The sequence below is a fragment of the Pongo pygmaeus genome, chromosome 12, assembly GCF_028885625.2.
Source record: "Pongo pygmaeus isolate AG05252 chromosome 12, NHGRI_mPonPyg2-v2.0_pri, whole genome shotgun sequence".
NCBI lineage: Eukaryota > Metazoa > Chordata > Mammalia > Primates > Hominidae > Pongo > Pongo pygmaeus.
The window spans coordinates 96992705-97018034 of NC_072385.2; the positions used below are offsets into that span (position 1 = coordinate 96992705).

Sequence of the window (25330 nt, forward strand, 5' to 3'; positions counted from 1 at the left end):
TGAACAGAACTGAAAACAAAAATCACATGATCATCTCAATAGATGCAGAAAAGGCTTTCGATAAAATTCAGCATCACTTCATTTGAAAAACCTGAACAAACTAGGCATTGAAGGAACGAACATACCCCAAAATATTAAGAGCCATCTATGACAAGCTCACAGCCAACATCACAGTGAACTGCAAAATCTGGAAGCATTTCTCTTGAGAACTGGAACAAGACAAGGATGCCTACTCTCACCACTCCTATTCAATATAGTACTGGAAGTTCTAGCCAGAGCAGTCGGGCAAGAAAAAGAAAAGGCATTCAAATAGGAAGAAAGGCAGTCAAACTGTCTTTGTTTGCAGACAGTATAATTTTATACCTAAAAAATGCTATAGTCTCTGCCCAAAAGCTCCCAGATCTGATAAAACAACTTCAGCAAATTTCTGGATATAAAATCAATGTATGAAAATCAGTACCATTTCTATACACCAATAATGCCCAAGCTGAGTACCAAATCAAGAATGCAGTCTCATTTACAGTAGCCACAAAAAAGATAAAATAACTAGGAATATAGCTAACCATGGAGGTGCAAGATCTCTACAATGAGAATTACAAAACACTGCTCAAAGAAATCAGAGATGACACAAAGAAATGGAAGAACATTCCATGCTCATAGATAGAAAGAATCTATTGTTAAAATGGCCATACTGCCCAAAGCAATTTACAAATTCAATGCTATTCCTATCAAACTATCAATGACATTCTCACAGAATTAGAAAAGATGTTTAAAATTCATATGGAAACCCAAAGAGCCAAGGCAATCCTAAGCAAAAAGAACAAAGCTGGAGACATCACATTACCTGACTTCAAACTATACTACAGGGCTATAGTAACCAAAAAAGCATGGTACTGGTACAAAAACAGAATCATAGACCAATGAAACAGAATAGAGAGCCCAGAAATGAAGCTGCACACTTACAACTGTCTAATCTTCAACAAAGTTGACAAAAGCAATGGGGAAAGGACTCCCTATTCAATAAATGATGTTGGGATAAATGGCTAGCCATATGCAGAAGATTGAAAACTGGACCCCTTCCTTATACCATATATAAAAATCAATTCAGATGGATTAAAGACTTAAATGCAAAACCTAAAACTAAAAAAAGTTGAAGAAAACCTGGGGAAATACCATTCTAGATATAGGCCCTGGCAAAGATTTCATGATGAAGACACCAAAAGCAATTGCAACAATGACAAAAAAAAAAAAGACAAATGGGACCTAATTTAACTGAAGAGCTTCTGCACACATTAGAAACTATCAACAGAGTAAACAGACAACCCACAGAATGAGAGAAAATATTTGCAAACTATGAATCTGACAAAGGACCAATATCCAGAATCTATAAGGAACGTAAACAAATTAACAGGCTAAAAACAGGCCAGGCGCGGTGGCTCACACTTGTAATCCCAGCACTTTGGGAGGCCGAGGCGGGCGGAGCATGAGGTCAGGAGATCGAGACCACGGTGAAACCCCGTCTCTACTAAAAATACAAAAAATTAGCCGGGCGTGGTGGCGGGCGCCTGTAGTCCCAGCTACTCGGAGAGGCTGAGGCAGGAGAACGGCGTGAACCCGGGAGGCGGAGCTTGCAGTGAGCCAAGATTGTGCCACTGCACTCCAGCCTGGGTGACAGAGCAAGACTCCGTCTCAAAAAAAAATAAGAACAACCCCATTAAAAAGTGGGCAAAGGATGTGAACAGATAGTTTCCAAAAGAAGACATACATGTGGCCAACAGACATGAAAAAATGCTCATCATCACTTATTACAGAAATGCAAATCAAAAATTAACAAGCAAATAACCCCATTAAAAAGTGGGCAAAGAACATGAACAGATAGTTTCCAGAAGAAGACATACATGTGGCCAACAGACAGGAAAAAATGCTCAACAGCACTTATTATTACAGAAATGCAAATCAAGACCGCAATGAGATGCCATGTCACACCAGTCAGAATGGCTGTTATTAAAAGGTCAAAAGATAACAGATGCTGGCAAGGCTGTGGAGAAAAGAGAACACTTAAATGCTGCTGGTAGGAGTGTAAATTAGTTCAGCCACTGTGGAAAGCAGTTTGGTGATTTCTCAAAGAAGTTTGAACTACCAGTCAACCTAGCATTATTAGGTATATACCCAAAGGAATATAAATCATTCTGCTATAAAGACACATGCATGTGTGTTAATCATAGCACATAGTAGCAAAGACATGGAATCACCCTAAATGCCCATCAGCGGTAAACTGGATAAAGAAAATGTGGTACATATACACCGTGGAATACTATGCGCCCATAAAAAAATGAGATGCTGTCCTTTGCAGGAAAATCGTGGAACTGAAGACCATCAGCTTAAGCAAACTAATGCAGGAACGGAAAACCAAATACTGCATGTTCTCACTTATAAGTGAGAACTAAACATTGAGTATACATGGACACAAGAAGGGAACAATAGACACTAGGGCCAACTTGACTGTGGAGGGTGGGAAGAGGGTGAGGATTGAAAAACTACCCATTGTGTACTATGCTTTTTTCCTGAGTGAGGGAATAATATGTACAGCAAACCGCCGAGGCATGCAATTTATCTATAGTACCAACCTGCACATGTAACCTTGAAACTAAAAGTTAAAAAGTTTTGTGAGAATGTGTGTGTGTGTGTGTGTGTGTGTGTGTGTGTGTGTGTGTGTGTGTGTGTGTGTGCGCGCGCGCGCGCGTGCGATGATACGTTGCATTTTTTTTTTCTGTTTCTGTTTAAGAAATGTGCCTTTTCTCTTGATTTAGCACAGAGATTGGCATACTTTTTATAAAAAGAGTCACATAATAAATATCTGACTTAGGCTGTTAGGCTTTTTGAAATATTTTAGGATTTGCTAGTCATATAATTTCTGTTGCATATTCTTGTTTTTTTGTTTTGTTTTGTTTTATAACCCTTTAAAAATGTAAAGACCATTTTTAGCTTGAGGACTGTACAGAAACAGACCAGTGGTTGGATTTGACCTGCAGACCATAATTTACCAACCTCTTAAACCAGAGGAAGAAAAATGAACAGTGCTTTGATAGTACCTGTGTTTTCATTTTTTATAAAAAGCAGAAAAATAGAAAGCCATTTGGATAATTAAACATTCTTATTTTTAACAAGTCATATTATCAGGTTGGTTTTTGAGAATAGCAGTTGATTTATTTTTTTTAATCTCCCAGAGGTCCAGTGCTTTGTGTGGTAATGAGCAGCAATGGTGAGCAGTGTTACAGTGGTGGTACTGATGGACTGATCCAGGGCTGGAATACCACTAATCCCAACATCGACCCCTATGATTCTTATGGTAGGTGATTTCCCAAAGATCTGAAGGAATAAAATTGGTTTTTTAAACACATTTTTTCATAGAATATAAAAGGAAGAGATAAAGAGATTTTTGAAAATAAATAAGTAAAGAGAACCACATCTTTATTTTGTTAAAAAGGACTTCTGTATTTAGGAATTAACTTGATATACAATGCTAAAAGAAGAAAAGAAAAAAAATTCTTGAAAATACAGTTCCCACTTCTCTAAAGTCTTATTGATTAGAAATACAGGCTTGATTGACAGTTGTTTTCTTATTTTAGGCATCTGTAGAGTTCTTGATACATTATTACTAATCTGTAATAATATTTCATCACTATTCTTGTCAAACAACTTTTAAGGAAAATGAATGTTGGTGCCATCCCCTTGGTCAATTATTGGAGGGCTGTAGAAGCTAATAATTTTTAAAGTCCATGACACCAAAATATGTAAAAGGCCTCAAAAGTTAAGAAGTGCCCATTAGTTTTGGGAACAGTACCATACATCATAAATAATATTATAATCTATCAATGGATATGACCATAGATTCATTTGTAAAAACTATTTAGGAATTGGGTATTTTGGTTTTCTGTTAAGTTCTAGAGTAGTTTGAAGTATCACATTTGTCATAAAAGCATTTTAATTTCATCATCATTTTAGATTAATTTTACCACCAAACCAGAGTGAGGATAAGAAATTCAATAAACAAAATTTTTTCCCAGCATTTATTTAATGAGCATTAATATTTTGTGAAAGGTAACCCCACTCTCCCCTAATTCTCTTGTAAGTTATCTGTTTCATGTCTTTCCTTACTTCCTTTACCTCTCTGCCAGAGGATCAACTGTCCCTCATTCTGTCCTAGGCCAGTCCATCCCATTTTGACTTTATTCATTTTAGTTTCTTTTGTGACTGTACTCGAATCTCTCTCTGTCTCTTTGCGACTGCATTCTAATCTCTTGCTCTTCTGCTCTTGTTCTCTTGCATCTTAGTTAAGCCTTACTCTCCTTGCTCCCTTTCCATCCCCTCAGCAAATAAGTAAATTCGGTTATCTTCCATTCTGGTCAAGGAGAAGCCTTTTCTTGACCTTGTTTCCATCTCTGCCTTCTGTTTAGTCCCTCTCTTTTCCTCATCATCTGTTTCTTTGATGGTATTGTCTAGAAAACGCAATTACCAGTTACTAATTTCATGTTTTTTCTCTGTGCTTCATCCATCTACATTCTGGCTTCTGGCTACAACACTTACATATAACAAGATTGTCAGTAACTAATTGCCTGATCCAAGAATATTTTACAGTCTTTTATTTTACTGGATGTATTGGCTGTGTCTGAGATTGTTAACAACTCCATCCTTTTTGAAATCCGTCCATTCTATTGGCTTTTTGACCGTTTGTGACAATTTCTGTCCCCTGTCCTTCATAAACTGCTTTTATGTTTCTTGCCTTAAATATTGACATTTATAAAGACCCAGACCCTAACTTTTTGCAGTGTACAAACATTCCTTGAGAGACTGAATCTACATCTGTGCTTTTACATATAGTTGACTCATACATCTTTAAGCTTCAGATTGACTACAAGAATTTCAGGATGACTGTTTCATTGTCTGTAAATCCTAGCATTTTCTGTGTTTCTTCTCTTGTATATTCTTTTTTAGTTGGTGGCACTATGAGAATCACCCAAACTAGAAACCTAAGAATTACTTCAGATTCCGTGTTCTGTCACACTGTCCCCACTTACTAATTACCTAGTTTTTTGGTATTGACTCCCTAAATATTTCTTGAATTTACTTTTTCTGCTCTAGCCCTCTCACTGCTTCCCCTGGCCTTAGGTCTTTGTCACTCTTTTTGTCTGCTGAAACAATCCCTTGCCTTTGTCTTGGTTCTATCCAATCTGTCTTCTGTACTACTACCAAGCTTACCTTATTAAATACATACTTGATCCTGCTGCCCCTGGAGACAGATTCCTTGTTGCTTTCAGGATAATTTCCAAGTTCCTTAATACGTAGTAGAAATCACACCATAAACTAGATGCCCTCATCCCATCTACTTCGTATTTCAAAGTCCACACTCCAGTAATACTGAATTGCTTATACATTTCCTTGCATATCATGCTGTTTCTTTTTTCATGTGGTTTTGTAGGTGCTGCCTCCTTGTCAAGCATGTTCTCCTCCTCTTCTTCAGCTGGCTAACATCTGTAAATTCTAGGTTTCACTCTCCAAGTTTTCACTCATTCCAGTTACTCTCTGTGCTAACTGATGTCTGTCACAATTATTGTACTTTCAACATTGTTTGTTGAGGACTGGGATAGAATTGGGTCTTAATCATATATTTGGCTCCATCATTGAGCATAGTGCCTGACACACAGTGTGTCTTCAATATTTTGTGGTATGTGTGACAGAGGATATAAGACATAATACCATTGACATTTCCAGATTTAACATTTGTGAGTCATCTTGAAAGTACCACTTCATAGAATCATTGTGAAGATTAATAAAGTTTCCAATTTGACTTTTATCATGAGAGTGTGCTTAACCTCCCCACTTCCCTCCCTCTTCCCCTGCATACACTATCACCACATCTCAGTTATTGCTGTTTGAGAATTTGGGGATTCCTGTAGATGTCACTTCCTGTCCATTATGAATGCCATATTTTCAGGAAAAACTGCCATCCATCATATAGTAAGATAAGTGGACAGAAGGAAGTATAGCCAAAGTGCTAAGGGACTTCAGAGAGGGAGAGGACCTCTCTGTTCACTTCCTCAGGGAGTATGAGTTGTGGTTTCTCCAAAGATGAATTAAATTCAAATGATTTTGTATTAACATGCTTTAAAAATATTTAGACAAATGGAAGGACAAAAGGAAGGGGGAGGAAATACTCAGTTTTTTTAAGGGGAAAAATACGTGCTTTTAAATTTTAATTTAAAATTTTTAAACTTTACATTTGTATATTTCCAAGCCTGTTTTGATTTACTGTAGCCTATCAGAAGAATAATAGAAACCAAGAGTCATATTTTATACTGTTATCAGGTGCTATTGTTTATATATTTTACTTCTCTGAAATCTAAGTACCTTTGTGATTTTTTTTTTCCTCCTGATTTTGCATGTTTACTGTTTTGTATAGATCCTTCTGTTTTACGAGGCCCTCTGCTAGGCCACACGGATGCAGTCTGGGGTTTGGCTTATAGTGCAGCACATCAGCGTTTGTTGTCCTGTTCAGCAGATGGCACTCTGCGTTTATGGAATACAACTGAGGTTGCTCCAGCACTAAGTGTATTTAATGATACTAAAGGTACATACTTTAAAAAATTATTTTGCTGAATCCTCTATAAAACAGTTTATTCTGAAAACAAGCAAGCAGATAAATGATTCTCTGAACTCTTTAAATTTAATTTGAAAGTTTTTGAAGCAACGAAAGTGTATTTGTTTGAATTTCCAACCTATATATAATTTTGTTTTGTTTTTGTTTTTGTTTTTTTGAGACGGAGTATCACTCTGTTGCCCAGGCTGGAGTGCCGTGGCGCAATCTCGGCTCACTGCAACCTCCATCTCGCAGGTTCAGGCGGTTCTCCTGCCTCAGCCTCCAGCATACACCACCATGCTCAACTAATTTTTGTAGTTTTTTTAGTAGAGACAGGGTTTTGCTGTGTTGGCCAGGCTGGTCTGGAACTCCTGACCTCAAGTGATTCGCCTGCCTCAGCCTCCCTAAGTGCTGGGATTACAGGCATGAGCCACTGCACCCAGCTTATAATTTTTAAAAGCATAGTTTTTGGTGAAAGAACACACAGATTTTAGATTTTAAAACATTAAGATATAATTTATATGTAGTGAAAAACAGATATTAAGGATACATTTCAGTGAGTCTGATAGATGAGTACACCCATGTAACTCATACATCAATCAAGACAGAGTCCAGGTGTGGTGGCTCACACCTGTAATCCTAGCACTTTGGGAGGCTGAGGCAGGAGGATCACGAGAGGCCAGGAATTTGGGACCAGCTGGGCAACATAGCGAGGCCCTGTCTCTACATTTTCTTTTAAGAAAAAAAAAAAAAAGATTATATTTGCCCATTCTGGTACCACTATAAAGAAATACCTGAGACTGGGTAATTTGTTTAAAAAAAAAAAAGGTTTAATTGGCTGACGGTTCTGTACAGGAAGCATAGCAGCTTTTGTTTGGCTTCTGGGGAGGCCTCAAGCAATTTACAATCATGGCGGAAGGCAAAGGGACAGGAGGCATGTTTTACATGGCCAGAGCAGGAGGAAGAAGGGGGTGGGACATACTTTTAAACAACCAAATCTTGTGAGAACTCTATCACGAGAATAGCACTAAAGGGGAAAATCCGCCCTATGATCCAATCACCTCCCGCCAGGCCATATCTCCAACATTGGAGATTACGTTTGACATGAGACTTGAGTGGGGACACAGATCCAAACCATATGAAAGATAGAACATTTCCTTTATCTCCCCAAGGTTCCTTCGTGTCTTTCCAAGTCAATCCCCTCCTCTCCTTATTCCCAACCAGAGGTACCCACTGTTGTGATTTCTTTCATCATAGATTAGTTTTATCTACTCAAACATCATGTAAATGGAATAGTACAGTATGTGTTCTTTGTATCTTGTTTTTATTCTTCATTATAATGTTTTTGAAATTCATTTGTGTTATATCAATTATTTCTTTCATTTTTATTTGATAGTATTTCATTAAGCCATAATTTGTCTATTCATTTATATCTTGATGGATATTTGGGTTGTCTCTAGTTTTTTGCTATTTTGAACAAGGCTGCTATGAACATTCATATATTTTCATTATAGGTGTGTAGAGACAGAATTGCTGGACTTTCAGGTGGATGTTTATTTTACTTTATGTGAAATCACTAAAAATTTTTCAAAAAAATTTTGTGGTTGTACCATTTTACACCTTTGACAGCAGTGTATGAGCATTCCAGTTGCTCTGCATCCTTACAAACATACGGTATTGTCAGTCTATTTAACTTTAGCCATTCTGGTGGATGTGTAGTAGTATTTCATCATAGTTTATTTGCATTTCTTTGATGGCTAATTTTGATGAGCATTTCTTTTGTTTGCTTATTGGTTATTTGTGTATCTTCTTCTGCAATATACACATTTTTGAACTGTTAGCTTGCTGTAGTTAGATTTTGAGCCAAATGAAAAAAATCAGATTATTATATTCACTTTATATGTTTCCTTCTATTTTTATGTTTATAAATAAGCTCTAAGTTTTCATGTATTCTAGATGGTAAGCAAAAATACCCTCTTTATTCTTGAGCTATTATAACTTCTTTCCAGGCTTTGATGAGTTGTCTTCATATGGTATTTGCATGACTCTAACAATAAATAATAATTTAAAATTTTACTTTTTAATTTCTGTTTTTGATGAGCTAACATTCCTAATAAGAGATGGGTTTTTTAAAATGAAGAATTACCACTGTGTCACTCTAAGCTTGAGGTTGGGCGGAAGCAGCAAAATGTGTAATTCATACATGTTTTCCATTTGCTTTCTGAATAAAGGCTTGCATTCCATGAATATATCAGTTGAGTAACAGGTAGAAGATCTGCTAAGCAGGTAAGGGAAATAAATAGACTAGGGCTAAAAGTTACAAAGAAATAATCTCCAATGAATAGTTATGAGCTAATTCTTATTCTAATGGTAAGCCTTGTTTACTTCTTAAGGAAACCATGCCATTATTTGTTTTGCTATATTTTAAGCACATTGTCAAGTAGATGGTTTAATTGCCATTGTATTTCAATATGTTCTCTTTCAGAATTGGGAATCCCTGCCTCTGTGGATCTAGTGAGCAGTGACCCGAGCCATATGGTAGCATCATTCAGCAAGGGATATACAAGCATCTTTAACATGGAAACACAACAACGCATTCTCACTTTAGAATCCAATGTAGATACAAGTATGCATACCAATTTTAAATAGTCTGTGTTTATTTTTTTAACTTAATCAAAATTACGACTACTAGAGTCAGCTGTGAAAAATATTTGTCGTTATAAAGCTTTCTGTCTCTTAAATCTCAGAACACAGTTACTTAGAAGGTTGTAATATTACCTTTTAAGAATTTGGGTTAAGTTTATGTACATTTATAACTATACTGTTTCAAATAGCATTTGAGCTATTATGGGTCAAGTTTTATTTTATACTAAATGATTAATTTTCAATTCTATTTGAAGAAAGCCATATTTATTCTGAATAGGAAATTCTGTTTTTCATTTCTCGTAATTTCATATTTTAAATCAACTTAATTTTATATTAATAGTATGATTTGGTACAGCTCAATACAGATCATGTTGTGGCACTCAGAATTCCAAACCTGAAGCTTCTTATTGAATGCAGGAAGTCAGGAAATAAATGCTTTTTCAGGTTATGAAGAAGATATTACAGACTCTTTTTTGGTTTTTGGCTTTCTTAACCATTGCTTTCTGTCGTTAGCCATAATCCAGACAATCACAGTTTAGGTTGCAGTTGATGAAGAATACCACATACATATACTGTTGTTTTAATCTGAGAACTAGCTTTAAAAGTGATGATATGTTGTGTGTGTGCACATGCATGTGTGAACATGTACATGCATATGTGTACATATGTTCTTGTGGTGTTCTCACTCTCTGTCTCTCTCTCTCTCTCAAAAAGTTTATTCCATTGTGGTTTTCATCATTTTCCCTTCCTGACCTGTTCATTGTTTTCTTCTGATATACTGAGACTTGTTTGGGGAAGTAAGCATGAATAGAACTTTGAGCTACTTGGATGTAAACGAGAGAGACAGGAAAATAAAAACTCAGATGATAGAATTGGAAAAGGAGAATTTTTTTCAGCAAGAAATTACAGGTTTTAGACTCTCAATAAACTTAAAATCATGTTTAAATATATGACCCAAAGCTACAGTAGCAAAATAAAAAACTAATATGAAATTAGAAAGGATGAGAACATTTTTGTAATTACCTTCAGAGATTATATGGCCAATTTGTGAACATCCTGAGTGGAAATAGTGCTTTTTAATGACTGCAGGTTAATAAGATGTCAAGTCTGGTAGATAAGATGGATAAAGAGAACTAGGCAAGTGAGTCCACATTTTCCCCCAAGAGATGTGACCCTAAATTAATAGACTTTTTACCTGACACTGGAAACATTTTGAGAAAACTTCCAAGAATGTTTTTAACAAAGGCAACATTACTGGAATAAATGATCATTATTTTGAGTTGCAATATGTCCTGACATTTTCTAAATAATGTTTTTTACTTTTAAAGTTGTGTAAAGCAAACTTAAATTAGTCTCTTATTATGTTTTACTGTGAACTACCCCTTATTATTTATAATTGATTGTGTTGTTCTGTTTTGGAATTTAGCATATTTTTTTTTTTTAAATGAAAGGACCAAACAAGCTTCAAGGAGAAAGTGAGTTTTGTATAGAGTTTAAAGTGATGAAGGATGTTTGTTAGAATAGGAATAAATTACCCTTCTTCTCATTGATGTCAATGGCGATTTGACTGTGTTAAAGTCAAAGGTAGTTGAAGCAGATACGTCACAAGCCAGGTATGAGTAGTGTTCTTTGCATTCTGCCTACTTCCCTGATTTATCAACAAGTGGAGAAGCTTCCTTAAAAGTATTACCAAATAAGAACTTTCTTTTGCCTGTTTCCATGATTTGATTTCAATCATGTTTATTTTCTAGCTCTCAAAGCAATTGAGGCTATTCTCTAAAACGTCTCTCTCAAAATATATGGGATACTTCACTTAAAGTATTTCTTTTTTTGTTGTTACTGTTTTTCTCTTGCTGGACTTTACAATGGGTATTGCTCAATGGAGTATTATCTGTGGAGGAAATAATGCATAGTCTGAATTTTATAAATAAACATCTCTTTGTTTAGGATCTAAACCAGGTGTAACTAAGAACTTATTCCACATGGTCAAGAGAATTTTTGTTTTATATTTATTTTTTTTGAGATGGAGTCTCGCTCTCTTGCCCAGGCTGGAGTGCAGTGGTGCGATCTCAGCTCACTGCAACCTCCACCTCCTGGGCTCAAGCGATTCTCCTGCCTCAGCCTCCCGAGTAGCTGGGACCACTGGCATGTGCCACCATATCTGGTTCATTTTGTATTTTTCGTAGAGACAGAGTTTCACCATGTTGGCCAGGCCGGTCTCAAACTCCTGACCTCAAGTGATCCGCCTGCCTCGGCCTCCTAAAGTGCTGCGATTACAGGCGTGAGCCACCATGCCCAGCCACATTTTATATTTAAATAACAGGCTGGGTAATTACCTGCCACTAGCATTGGGAAAAGACTGTCTTCAGTTTTTAAGATGTTATATTTCTAGGAGCCACATGAAAATCCTGTAAGATTAGACTATTTTTAGCTGTATTTTCTATTATGTGAATATAAACTTGTAATACCTATTCTAGGGTTCAAAAAAATTTTTAAACTCTTTATTTTGAAATAATTTTAAACTTGCAGAAAAGGCACAAAACTGGTGTGAGAACTCCTGGCTACCCTTCACACATATTTAGCAGTTTTAAACATTTTGTCACATTTGCTTTTTCACTCTATATATGTGTATAATTTTTAATTCTGAACCATATGAGAGACATCATGCTCCTATTCCCCTAGATCCTTTAGCGTGTAATTCTAAGAACAAGGACATTCTCTGATGTGGTGTATTACAATGATCAAAATCAGGAAACTTAACATTGACACAATACTATTATCTGAGTTACTATTTATATTCAAATTTTGAGAGTTGTTCCAGTAATATATTTTACAAGGACATTCCTTCTTCTCCCTGGACCATAATTTAATTTTTAAAACTTTGACATACCTTCAATTAATGTTTTCTTTATGTCAGTTTTTCTTCACTCTTAAAAAAAGCTTAGCAGAAATCACTGAGGTTTAAATTACTGATTTCTTTTTAATAAAAGCCTTTCAGGAAGAATGTGTGATCATTTAGGAACCAATTTTGACAGTTGTGTGATCTGCATGAACCATCAGGTTGGGAGAGAGTCAGAAGTTAGAATAGGTACTGATTTTGTCACCTGACTGTGGAGGAGTCACAACTTTTTCTGAAGCTTGATGTGTTCACTGTAATATAGGCTTAATGATATGTGCTTGCGTGTCTCATTGTGTATATAATTGAAGTTTCTTTTGAACTTACTAACACAAAAAATACAGTTAGGATGCTGACTTTTAGGATTCCAAACCTGGTTCTGTTAAATGATGACCATTTCTATTATGATGAGGAAGAGTGATAAACGGATTTAAGGATTAAGAAGCCCTTTTTGTCGTATATATCTTTAGATGATAATGATGTGATACAGAACTTTGTATGCAAAAAGAGCTGAGATTTAAATTTGAGAATTATCTCCATGTAAGTGATGATAGAACTTACTTAAAGTAGCAAAATCTCACAGAACATTGTAGAATGAACAGTGTTAGTGGCTCTAGACTAAGCCTTAGATGGCACCCACATATAGCAGGAAATTATAATTTATAAATATTTCCAGATTTATCAGGCAATTCTCTTTCCTAACATTGAAATTTTGAAAACAATCACAGAATAAATGAACTGAAGACAAATAATGAAAGTCACATTATTACTTTTTCTTTTTCTTTTTTTGAAATGAAGTCTTGCTCTGACACCTAGGCTGGAATGCAGTGGCACGATCTTGGCTCACTGCAACTTCCGCCTCCTGGGTTCAAGTGATTTTCCTGCCTCAGCCTCCTGAGTAGCTGGGACTACAGGCACGCACCACCACACTTGGCTAATTTTTGTATTTTTAATAGAGACAGGGTTTCCCCATGTTGGCCAAGATGGTCTCGATCTCCTGACCTCGTAATCCACCCGCCTTGGCCTCCCAACGTGCTGGGATTACAGGCGTGAGCCACTGCGGCCGGCCTACTTTTTCAGTCTCTTAGGTAGATAATTCAGTTCTCCTTTGTGTGAAAAATATTTTTGACTAAATTGTGTTGCTTTTTAATTTTTTCTTTTTAGCAGCCAACTCTTCCTGCCAAATAAATAGAGTCATCAGTCATCCTACTCTTCCGATCAGCATCACTGCTCATGAAGACAGGCACATCAAATTCTATGATAACAATACAGGTAAGAATTTATTAAGAATTGATTTTTATTAAAGCAAAAAAAAAAAAAAAATCCCTACCACAGGTAGGCTAATTTTGGTGTCTGTTGGTGGTTTCGTAGTCAGGGAATAGGCACTGAAACCCAAATACTCTCCCATCTCAGTTTCTCTTCACTCTATCCAAATCTGCTAAGACTAGTCTTTATTATACAATACAGAATCATTTTGGTTTATTTAATAGTGAGCAGATGCTATATGTAGGCTTTAGAGCCAAGGTTATCACTAGGGACACCAGGAAAAGTTCACTCAAATACCAATAAAAATGATCTGTTGCTATGATCTGTTGTAGTATTATATATTGGGGAAAAGTAGAAACATTGGAAATAGATGCGCATGGTCATTATATTTTGTTTAAAATTGTTCAATTATTGAATAGCATTGTTCAATATTCAATTATTCCGTTATCAAATAGCCTTTTTTAGTGTTGCAGATGGAAAACCTCCAGGTCATTGTATTCGTTTTTCCATGGACTAATCTTTTCTGTGTTATAAAACTGACTAGTTTGTCGTCATTGATTTGAATTGTGCTTGGAGATTTGCCCAAGTTTTGTTTTATTACATTTCACCAGTATAAAGGAAATTTAGGAAGCGTTGTGCTGGGAGGAAAGCACCCTATATTAGCTGCCATATTTACCTAAGTATCTGCCTTGTTAATATGGTGACTTTTGCTGACTTTGTTTAGCTGCTGGTGATGAATCATTTAATATTTAAAATTTTTTTCTATATGTTGTATCCACCAAAATTGTGGCCATGTTTTCTTTCTGTCCCTTTTTCCTTGCCTCATTGTTTTCTCTCGGTGAATTTGAATTCTGTGTTTCCACAACTCATAATTTGCCAGTAGCTAAAGAATGCAAAGTCGGTGATTAATAATGTCTACATTCTAATTAACAAACGTGGCTTAAGGGGTGTGTGTAGAAATTACTGACTTCCATATTGTGGCTTAAAAGACAAAAGTGTAATCTAAAATTTGAACTTTTTTGGTTTTCCATATCATTGCCATGACTAGAGGCAAGAGGGAGACATTTTGTTTTAGTTGATGGAAAAAGCTATTATACAGTAAGCACACAGAGAGGGATGACTGGAGAAACCAGCATGACATGGTAGCTGGCATATATTGAAGATGAGGAAGGGCATTAATAAGGAGTAACAATCTCTTTTTCCAAAGGCAAACTGATCCACTCGATGGTAGCCCACCTAGAAGCTGTTACAAGTTTAGCAGTTGATCCTAATGGCCTTTACTTGATGTCTGGCAGTAAGTACCTCAACTATGGATTATTTATTTGTCCTTACCATTTTCATGTTAATGTAATTTTTCCTTTTAATTTTTTTTTGGGTATAGGTCATGACTGTTCAATACGTTTATGGAATCTAGAAAGTAAGACGTGTATCCAAGAATTCACAGCTCATCGAAAAAAGTTTGAAGAATCGATTCATGATGTAGCTTTCCACCCATCCAAATGCTATATAGCCAGTGCTGGAGCTGACGCACTGGCTAAAGTCTTTGTATGACGCAATGCATCATCTTCACCTTCTAGCTGTTTATAAGTAATCAATTGCACAAAAGAGATACAGAAGACAAGGGCAAGAATCATCTCGTCCTGCCCTTTTGTTCTGCTGAAAGAGTACAGAGAACATTTGTTGAAGTATAGTTTTGCAATTCATATACTGTTTTCTAAAATTAAGGTTTGTTCAGGTTGCTGCAAGCTCAGCTGAATCTGTGAGCCTGAGGTCTGTTTCAAATTTCCCCCCAATAGGCGCCTTTATTTCTGAGGTGATTCTAATTCGCTAGGCAGGCCTGAGCGAATACAAGTTTAGCTTGTCCCTGTTGAGTAAGTAGGGCATGCTACAATGGATAATTTAAAAGCTTGATAGCTGGGACTGAATAGAAGAAAACGGGAAACTTAGACCAAGTTCTTCCCTGAGAAATCTTGTTAAACACCTTAAGTAGTCAAAATAGTAATCTTTATCATATCTGCCATATTAACCCCTTTGTGTATAATGACCAGGCAGTGTTAAACTGAGTTTAATTTGGCTCTCCTTTCAGCTGTTCACATAAAGCACCTGGCAAAGCATTTTACCTGTTAGGGGGAGAAAAATGCAATAATATGTTAAATATATTATTATTCAGAAATGCTAAACAAATAGTTTGCAAGCAGATTTCTATATTGTATTACAGTTTTGAAAATAGATTTGGTATCATTCTAAAGTTTAGCTATCAGGCACTCACCATTGTGAAGAATAGTTGATTGACTCTGCTTTTACTAACAGATTTAACTTATTCAGGTTTGAAATTCTGTTTATTTTTAAGGGTAAACAGGGCATATCTCTTTAATAATTTCTATTTTAAAGTTCACTTTATTCATGTGACATTTATAGTACCAGAGGGATTATTTCATACCAATGAAATCTTACTTTTCAGTGACTGAAAAGATAGAATTTATTTGCTAATAATCATTTATCAACACCCACCTAATCATGCTTCAAATGATCTGTGCTCTTTCTTCTTTGTCACGTTCAAGTTATCTGACATCTACCAAGAACAGTTCATAATTATTAAGAGTCCAAAGAGTATGGTTAACTTCACGCAGCTGCTTTTGCAGCAGCACTAATGAAAACAAATATTTTGTACCCTAGAAGTCCTCTATTAATCCCTGTAAGAATCTCCTGGAAACCTGGATGAAATAGTTTAATGCCAAATATTGGCTAAAAAGTTTTGTCTTTCTCTCTCCCTATTCCTCCCCCATTGTTTAATTGAGATATACATGTTTTAATGGGCAGTGTATCAGTATTGTTTCTGGGGAAATCCACACCTTAAAAGACCAGGCTTCCCCAGCCCAACTTACCTGTGACCCACCTACCTGGGGTCAGCTTTTGGGATTCTGAGGACCCCACTATCTAGACCTAGTCCCCTGTCATACAGACCTTATTTCTATAGCAGTTTATGTCTCTCTTACTCTTCTTTGTCCCAAATGACAGAGACCAATCTAGAAATTGGAAATAAATTATTAACGTCCAACTTGCCACCAAAAAATATATAAATAGGCTCTTAGATTTTAAAAATATTAAATCTATAAATATTTTAACCAATTAAAACAATTTCTACATATTCCATTCCCCACATTTTCCATCGTCATAACAATGATGCTTCTCATGATATGTACATCTACTCCTTGAAAAAGTATTCTGGTGGTGATGTGGCTAATGATTGACAATATTTCTGTAAAATTTCTGCTTGTTTGCCTCTAGAATTCTGCATTATACAGGCAAATTTTCTTTAAAGCTAAAGACCTGTGCTAAATTTGCCTGATTTTCATACAGATATGCTGTAGTAATACAGCTACCTTTTCATTTCATCTTTGTGCTTTGGTTAACAAGCAGGCTCAAGAGACTGCTTTGTGTAATTAAATGAATTGACCTAAACGTGAGTGTATCAGGTGAATACTTAATATTTCCATGCAGATACAGAATTCCATATTGTGTTCAGTAAATTTCTTTTGGTTCTTCACAGTGAAGAAAGAATGTTTCTAACCTAACATTTGTAGAAGGATACTGGAAAATTCCTTCCAGGAAGGAAGGAAGGAAGGGAGATGGTATTACTTGGTGTATTTATGATGGATGACCACAAAGCTATTGTTCTACCAGTTATTGTTTTAATTACCTTCTAAGATCTTCAGTTACTGCTTTACTAATGTCACTGAAATTCTAAAAACCAAGACATTCTTCCCCTGTTCATTTTATGCTTCATGGTTGAAATTTTTCTGTCAGTGAGTGGAAAATAACCATGGGATACATAGACTGTAGTGCAAATGGAACTGTTGAAAGTTCCTTAGAAAGCCAGTGCTGTGGCATTGGAGACTACAGAGAGAGTCTTCTCTACCACCACTGCATGATCTCAGCCTAGAAATGAGCCAAAGCTGTCTTCCAACCAGAGTAGCATATACATGTGTCTGACTTTTCCCCTAGCCTGTTGAACATTCAATGAAAATTCACAGAATGAACAAATTCAATGTTTAAACAGCCATTGAAATGCTTTCGTAGGGCTTCATTTGTAAATATTTTGTTTGAAATGTATTGGAATAGTATGAAAATTAGCAGGAGATTTAGATCCCTGCCTTATTTTCATATGCTATGGATACATCTCTGGGAGCTTGCAGCACCCTTCTCAAAACTCACCTGTCATATGGAGCTCATTTGCTACTCAAACCATAGACAGATTATTTAACAAAAGTGATATAATGACCTTCAGTATTTTTCTATTCAACAAGTTTAACAACTTTTGCCATTAAACAAATACTTAGTTATGCAAAGTATTTCGCTTTTATAATCATTTTAGTTATGACTAAAAGGGGGGGAATTGAGCTGCATCACTGATGAACTTTGTGAGAAATTTTTTTTTAATCTGACTTTCATTCCTTCAGTATTCTTGCTATAAATTTCTTTTGGAGATAATGATGAGGATTTATTTGAAAATGTCTAAAATGTATGTATATTTTATAAATATATATTATATATATTGTAAGAATATATATAATATATAAACTATATATATATATTATATATATATAAACCATAGGTGCATTTTACTGTTTTGTATTTTCATTTTTGGAGGTAGTATACACAGCAGATAATGATGAGTATGATGAGTGTTGTGCTGTTTGCTTTTGCAGTATAATATATAGTTCTAAGTGTTTAAATTACTGTATATACAATATTCATTATAGGCTAGCATGCTTGTTTTAAAGACTGTCATTCTAGTGTATTAAAATCTGAATGTAAGAAAACCTGGCTATTCAAATGTGAATTGAAAAATATTTTATTCTCAGTACTGAACTATTTCCATTGAACATTCAGGCTTTTTAACAAAAACAAATATCATCAAGAAGGCAATAGCTAGAAAATGAGAGGTGCCTTTAAAAAAAAAAAATGCAGCCTTACAGTGAGGATGAAGATTGAGTTTGGGGAGGGGGTGGGAGGGGGGGCACAGAGAGAGAGAGAGAGTTAGTGTGTGTGTGTGTGCATGCATGCGTGTGTGTGTGTGTTTACCAATCTGTGAAGGTCCTGATTTGTGACCATCAATGTCTTTTTAATGTGTCTGCTCAACTTCTAGGACTTCAGGGGACATTTCATGCGCTTTGTGCTCTTCTGAGCACCATATATACTTTCCAAGAATTTTGAATGTGAATTCCTAGAAATTTCAGTAGAGAAAACAATAGCTATTCTTTAATTATAGTAAAGTTCAGGTAGAAGGAGAAATTATTTGTTCACCAAAATTATGGGATCTCAGTGTTGGCTAAGTAAATGTAATTTTTTAAAGGCTCACTTTTTAATACTTCATATATTTCCCTCTTACAAAACAGCATGTCATGAAGTTCTTATGTGGTAAAGATTCAACTAGTAAATATTTTTAGGTTAAATACCTGAACTAGTTAAAATTCCACCTAAGAATAGTCTTAAAATATTTAAATGGCATCTCTCATATCTACCTCTTTGTCATTGCTGCCATTTTAACTGAAGCAAATCTTTATGACATCTGAAATGATGGTTGGATGCAATTAAAAAAAAATCTATGTTGGTGCTTTTCTCAGGCTTTGTCATTTAAGTTGTATTAAGATGTCACAAATCAGACTGAAAGGCTTAGAATTAATTTTATTTTTCTTTGAAAGGATTGCTTAAAATTAACCATCAATGTTTTTAGTGAGTGGAGATAATGAATCTTTGGTTGGTGTATGTCTGTGTGATGTTTTCAACCAATAGCCAAATAATTATTGAACTTACATGAAAAAGAGTTCTAAGTATAATTTTATTTAGATTACTTTATTCTTTGAAAGTGACTACAAGACTATTAAGTACATAATCATTCATTTTATTTACTCAGAAGTTGCCTCTCCATTACTGTTAACTTGTTTAGTAATTTATATAATTGCAGTACTTTAAGTGTTGGACACTGGGATTCAGATTGTACAAAGTAGTAGCTGACAAAAATATGTATATTTTTGTGAAATGTATCAAGCCCTAAAGTTCACTTTAGAGAAAGGCCCAGAAAAACGTATCTGTGTTTAAAAACAAAGGACAGGTCATTCGTCAATAATTGAATCATTTTTACTTTTGCCACTACAAACTTTTTAATTGGCAATATCCATCATCCAACTGGATCTTCATGTCAGTGTAAGGGATGCCAGGTTGACAAAGTATTTAACAGATCCTTTCAGTTTTTGTTTTTTGTTTTTTGTTTTTAATTCTAAAAAAACCAAATGTTAGGCCAAACAGATCCCTAGATCCCACTCATTGATTCTGGCAGTATTCCTAAAGTGGTGCTTAGGGGGTCAGAATTTTCTAGATCTTTGCTAATCCAAGCTTTAGATTTAATTTAACCAGGACCACATGCTTGTCATCTCTCTGATGCAAATTTTCAAAATCATTTTAATTTAGATTCTAATGTCTGCCTGGGTTTTTAACAGGCTGTGAACCAGTGAGTGCCTTGTTAATGTAGAATGATTTTTCCCCCCTGGGTGGGTGTTAGTTAGCTCCTCTCTGAAAATGTCTCAGAGAATGGTATTTTAATTGACTTGTAGAGAGCTGCTAAATTTGTTATTATCAGCAATCAGAAAGTTTTTGGTCTACCACACATCTCCCTCCCTACTATCTCTTCATTGTTTGGCTGAAGTTTGCCTCTTGTGAGAAAACAGTACAACTCCCCTTCTCCACATACTTTTTTTCCAGCCCAGATTAGTAGGTATCCCCTACCCTCATCCCAACTCTGTGATCTAATACCTGTTTTTAGGAGGAACCACTTCTTTTTAATATTGAAATCTGCTGGTTACTTTATGTTTTCTCAAGTTCAGTTGACTAGAGCTGACCACAGGGTCAGCTCTAAATAACCCTTTCTCTTCACACCCAGTCCTCCAGCTGGTGAGCCCTGGGCCAGATTGTTTGATCTTCAGGTATTTTAAATTTTAGTTACATCAATTAATGTAAATTAATCCAAATGCTAATTTTTGTGGTGCAAGAAGTTTCTTATGTAAATTCAGGGTATGGATAAGCTAATTAAGATATCCATTTTTGGTGGCTCTAAGTGTATTATTTGTTTTTAAATAAAGTGTACAAATATAGATAACATGCTATAGGTGTCTCATGAATTGGAGTATTTGTCAGATTTGGGATCTAGCTGTGGCTTTACAGTGAATCAGTTAAATTAACATAGTCTGATTTGGGGCTTTTGGGGGAGGAGTTGTAGAGGGGTGCAGAGAAATAAAAGGATATTAGACAAAGTATACGTGAGTCCAAAATTAATAAACCAGTCTTAATTACTGATTGTGAGGAAGGAGGAGAAGTTCATAGAGAATTTGGGCCTCTGAAAAGCCAAATTAAAATACCTTCTAGAATTGGGTCAGTGATACTTTCAGAGACACATATGTTTAATGAATAGGCTTTATGTTTTTCAAATGTTCAGTTTAAATGGCTTTTAAAATTTATACACATATATAAATACAATGTTTTTATTTTTTCTTTGTTTGGCTACTTAACAGACACACACAAGCCTTGCACACTCCCTTCCCCTTCAAATCAACATTATTTTTCAAGGCCTTTGGCCTGCCCAGAACTCACAGTCTCTTTGTTCCAATCTGGATCCACAATACAATATGAAATTTAAAAGGCATCTCTTCTGATATCCTTGAAACTATCCACCATTGTTTGGTGTTCTGTATGCTGGTATACTAATGAGTATTATATCCTTTGGTATGTACACACATTTTCAGTAGTGTTGGAAACACCTCTTTTATCTTTTTAATGAGAACTGAGACATGATTAGCTTGAGTAATTTTGGAGTAATCTATCTTAGGAGGTCATTAAGACTCCAAAAATTATTCATGGATTGATAAACCCCCTGGGGTCAGCCTAAGATTGCCAGGTAGTATTCTGACCTCCTCTGGGTTTCCCAAGATCACTGATGTTTTGCAGGGTCCCAGCATTGTCCTGGCACATAAAATATTCCCAGAACACCTGGGGAGTCAAGCATACCTTTTAACCTAAACATTATAATCATGGAGCATCCCTCTGCCTGTTACTTCTCAGGATGACCAGAACACTCCAGTTCTCTAAGGAAGCACTGACATATGGCTCTGCAACTCTGAAAATTGGAATCCGTTTTCTGAAACACAAATTTTAACTCAGTAAGTTTTGTATACCAAACAATTCAAAATCCACCAAACATAAAATGACTCGCTTCTAAGTATCACTCAAACCCTACAAAACCTAACCCTTTCCTTATTCCTAATTGATATTTCACTAAAGGTAATGGTGGTTTCAGTTAGATTGGAAGTCATTATTTGGGTGAGCAAAGTCTGCAATAACCTACTGATAGGAAGGACCTGTTTCATAGAAAAGTATCTTGTCCTTGGTGATTTAGCCATTCACCTTACATGAAGACTGGTCCAGATGCCAGCTCCACATTGACTTTTTCTGTGTACCTCTTTAGATAATTAACCCAGTGATGTAAAGGAGAGCCCACAGTAAAACATCTGTTAAACAGCACTTGGAGTACTATAGTGTTATTAATTTATGTGCTATAATTTATTATGCCATCATAAGATCTAGTGTATGTACCAGATTCCCAATTCATTGCCTCAAACAAAAGATTTTTTAAAATTCTAATAGCATCAAAATAAGGATAATGGTAGGGAAACCCATCATCCACAATTAAGTATGCCCAAACTGAAAACTTTAAGAAAAAAAGCACATGGAAAGCAACATTTTACATTAATCATGAGTTGTAGAAATAAACAGCTTGTGGTTTGTATATGTGCTGAAATGTTAAAGTATACTGGCGTCCAACTACTTGCCTTTGGAAATGGGACCAAGACACTAATTTTTCATGCATAAAAACATTAACTTAGAGCAAAAGTAATTGTATCAGAAACAGTTCATTTTGGGGGCTGGATAACTTGGGTGAGAGTGTGGGGAAATAAGTACCTTACCAAAAAGGAGAAGCAACTGACCCTGTGGCCTGAGCCACATTGTCTTCCATTTCAACTTCAATGGGCTGGCAATATACCACTTCTGACCTCAAAGAATGGTGTTCCAATTCTGGCTTGTCATTGGTCCTTGTTATCTAAATTAAATATTTTTAGGAAGTATATCAGAAGTATCCTAGAGCCCCCTGGCAAAGTGTCAGAGGGAATAGTTTTCATTATATTTTAGGAAGCTGTAAAAACATAAGCCCAAGTATTTTGTGTCATCTGCATGTGTCAGGATGAAGACCAGGCATGTAAGAAATATCCTAAACTAGCCAAGTGATAATCTCATGAAAAAATATGAGAATCGTTTTTACAGAGTGAGTTCTCTTTTGAATGGTTTTGACTATGCTTTTAAAAACATTTTTAAAATGTTCTTACATCTTTTTCTATAGCCCACGTATTTCAGAATATCCTGTTGATAGAATAATATCACTCAGTATGATTTTTAGAAAAAGAAAAACTCAGTGGTCTCATATCTTTTGACAGTTGTGTGTGAATAATACCCTCCCCCACAACCTTCCCAGTACTCAACGGCTATGTAAGAATGCTTTCTTATGTGGTAAATGTCTCAGTATTTTGCTGCCTGGTATTTGTTCAGTTTCCTTGTATATCTCAGGGTCAGAAGGAATCAGGCTTTCTCCCAACTCTGAAACATTCAGACTTACTTTCTTTTTGGTCAGCCTTTTAACAAGCAAGACAAACTCTTTTTGTCAGAATCGATTTGATTAAAAAAAAAAAAAAAGACTGTGCTCCTTATTTCTCATTGCTGTAGAATACTTAGGAATACACATCTACTAATTACAATTAAAAAATAAGAATCTTTAGAAACATCATTGCTTTCTGGAGGTAGAAATTTTGAACTTGAAGGTTGTAGTTCCAGGCAATTTTGTGCCCCTGAGGTGTCCAATTGATAATATAGCTTGCCTCTGCTAATAAATACACAAAAGTTTTCTTTCCTGTGATTTTCAGAAATTATTTTTGGAATACAAAGATTAATAAGGAATATGTGATGTTTATCTCCTGCATTTCAAAATCTTCTGGATTTGTTTTGAGGCATGAGGAGCAGGTAATGAGATTTTTTTTCTGAATATCTTGATTCTCTCCCTTAACCCAGATTTTGCATATTATGCATTGCTCATTTGTCACCTACAAAAATAAAGGTTAATGATTATTTGTTTGCTTCTGTCTATATAAGCTCCCTAAGGCACAGAACCATGTTCGTTTTTCTTATGTTCCTCTTAGCACTGTGCCTGGTGCCTTGCCATATAAAAGGTACCCTATAAATATTTGTTGGCTGAGTAATCAGAGAGTCCATTTCAAAATCTAAATTATCCAAATCATCAAAGACCAAAAAAAAAAAAAAAAAAAATCTCTGACAGTTGATGCTCAAATGCATTTGGTTCTGTGGAGCTTATCCTGAGATTGAGGTCTGCACCTTGACTGGGGAGGAATTTGGACTTTACCTCACAGGTGGCAACAAAATGCCTGAGTAGCAACCTCTTTATACTGCACAGTTCCAGTCCTGCCTGCATGGAAACTGAGCAGAGCATGTTGGGGACAGGGAGGTGTCCCTAAGCCCTGTTGATGACCTCCCATCTATCCCTGCACCCCTGTATCTCCTCTGCTCATCCCCTGTTCCCCACTGGCCTCTGATCAGTTGAAAGGGAGCTTTTCTAGCCTGGAACCTGAGCCTGCCTTGATTATCCTGGGCTCAGAACAGGTCCACTTCCACACTCTTTCCTTGCAACCTACAGAGGGCCCTACTGACTGCTTTTGTCCAGGAGAAAGAGGAACCTCCCAGTGGAATCCTGTCAGGAAAGGCATCCCTCTGGGGTGCTTTCTTTGGAGAGGAAAACTCTGGGACAAAGTTTCTCAGGATGCTCTCAGGCTGGTTTTTGTCTTGAAGATTTTATAGTAATTATACCAATGTTTATTAACTCTCCTAGGAACATCTCTGTCTTTGGTTTTCTGACAGCACTCCAGCAGGGCCCAGGGCTTTAGCTGAACAGCGCAATTGTTTTAGGAATAAAATAGTCAACAAGTTAGAGACCAACTATTTATATTTAATATTCAAATGACTTTAAATCGTTAAAAGAATCATTAGCAAATTACATATGAAATATTCAATGAATAATCTCAACATTAAATATATACCATGTAAGAACTGTCATTAAAATTACTAAAAATATGATTCCTTTAAGATCAGTTCAACACAGAAGAGAGAGCAGGAATTTGGCCTGGACATAGGACATTCATTGTCTGTTAGATTTTAGACAAGTCAACTCTTCTAAATTGGCTTCTCATCTATGAAATGGGGATAATAAATCTGCCTAATTAGGTTGATTTGAGATAACAGATGTAAAAACACCTAATAAGCATCCAGCAAATAACTATTGTTCACTCTCTGAATACAGACTTCTGGTCATGTAGTTCTGTCACACTCCTGATAGCTTCTAGAACATCAGGGTTTTAGGAGAAATAGGTTAAAATGAACATCAAGAGTAGCAGAAGACTACTTTCCTTAATATTTGAGTGCCAGCTATATGCCAGACAGTTCTAGTTGCTGGCAGTCAGTAGTAAACAAAAACTTCACCTGATGCAGCACATTCCAGGTGGGGGAACAAGTGAAATATGCAGAATATTAGTGATAAGTGCAGAGGAAAGAAAAAATAGAGCAGGGAAGGGGGATGATTTGACGTTTTTCAGGTTAAGAAAGTGACACAAATGAATTTAAATGCAAAAAATTAACAATAAATGCATACAGATGCATAATGGCAAAACTAATCATGTCCCATCATACCCCTTCATTCCTACCTCCCTGATACATAT

General features: G+C 35.8%; 1 protein-coding gene across 3 annotated transcripts in view; it reads left to right on the forward strand.

Moving 5' to 3' along the window:
• The window catches only part of STRN (striatin), a 123217-nt gene extending 102609 nt beyond the window's left edge, over positions 1 to 20608 (forward strand). For all 3 annotated transcript variants that reach the window (XM_063648814.1, XM_054474891.2, XM_054474892.2), the window contains 6 exons: positions 3228 to 3349; positions 6461 to 6628; positions 9123 to 9263; positions 13344 to 13451; positions 14653 to 14739; positions 14827 to 20608. In XM_063648814.1, the coding sequence (XP_063504884.1) occupies positions 3228 to 3349; positions 6461 to 6628; positions 9123 to 9263; positions 13344 to 13451; positions 14653 to 14739; positions 14827 to 14996 (796 nt within the window). In that variant the 3' untranslated portion in view covers positions 14997 to 20608. The remainder of the gene's footprint in view (positions 1 to 3227; positions 3350 to 6460; positions 6629 to 9122; positions 9264 to 13343; positions 13452 to 14652; positions 14740 to 14826) is intronic.
• The last annotated feature ends 4722 nt before the right edge of the window (positions 20609 to 25330 follow it).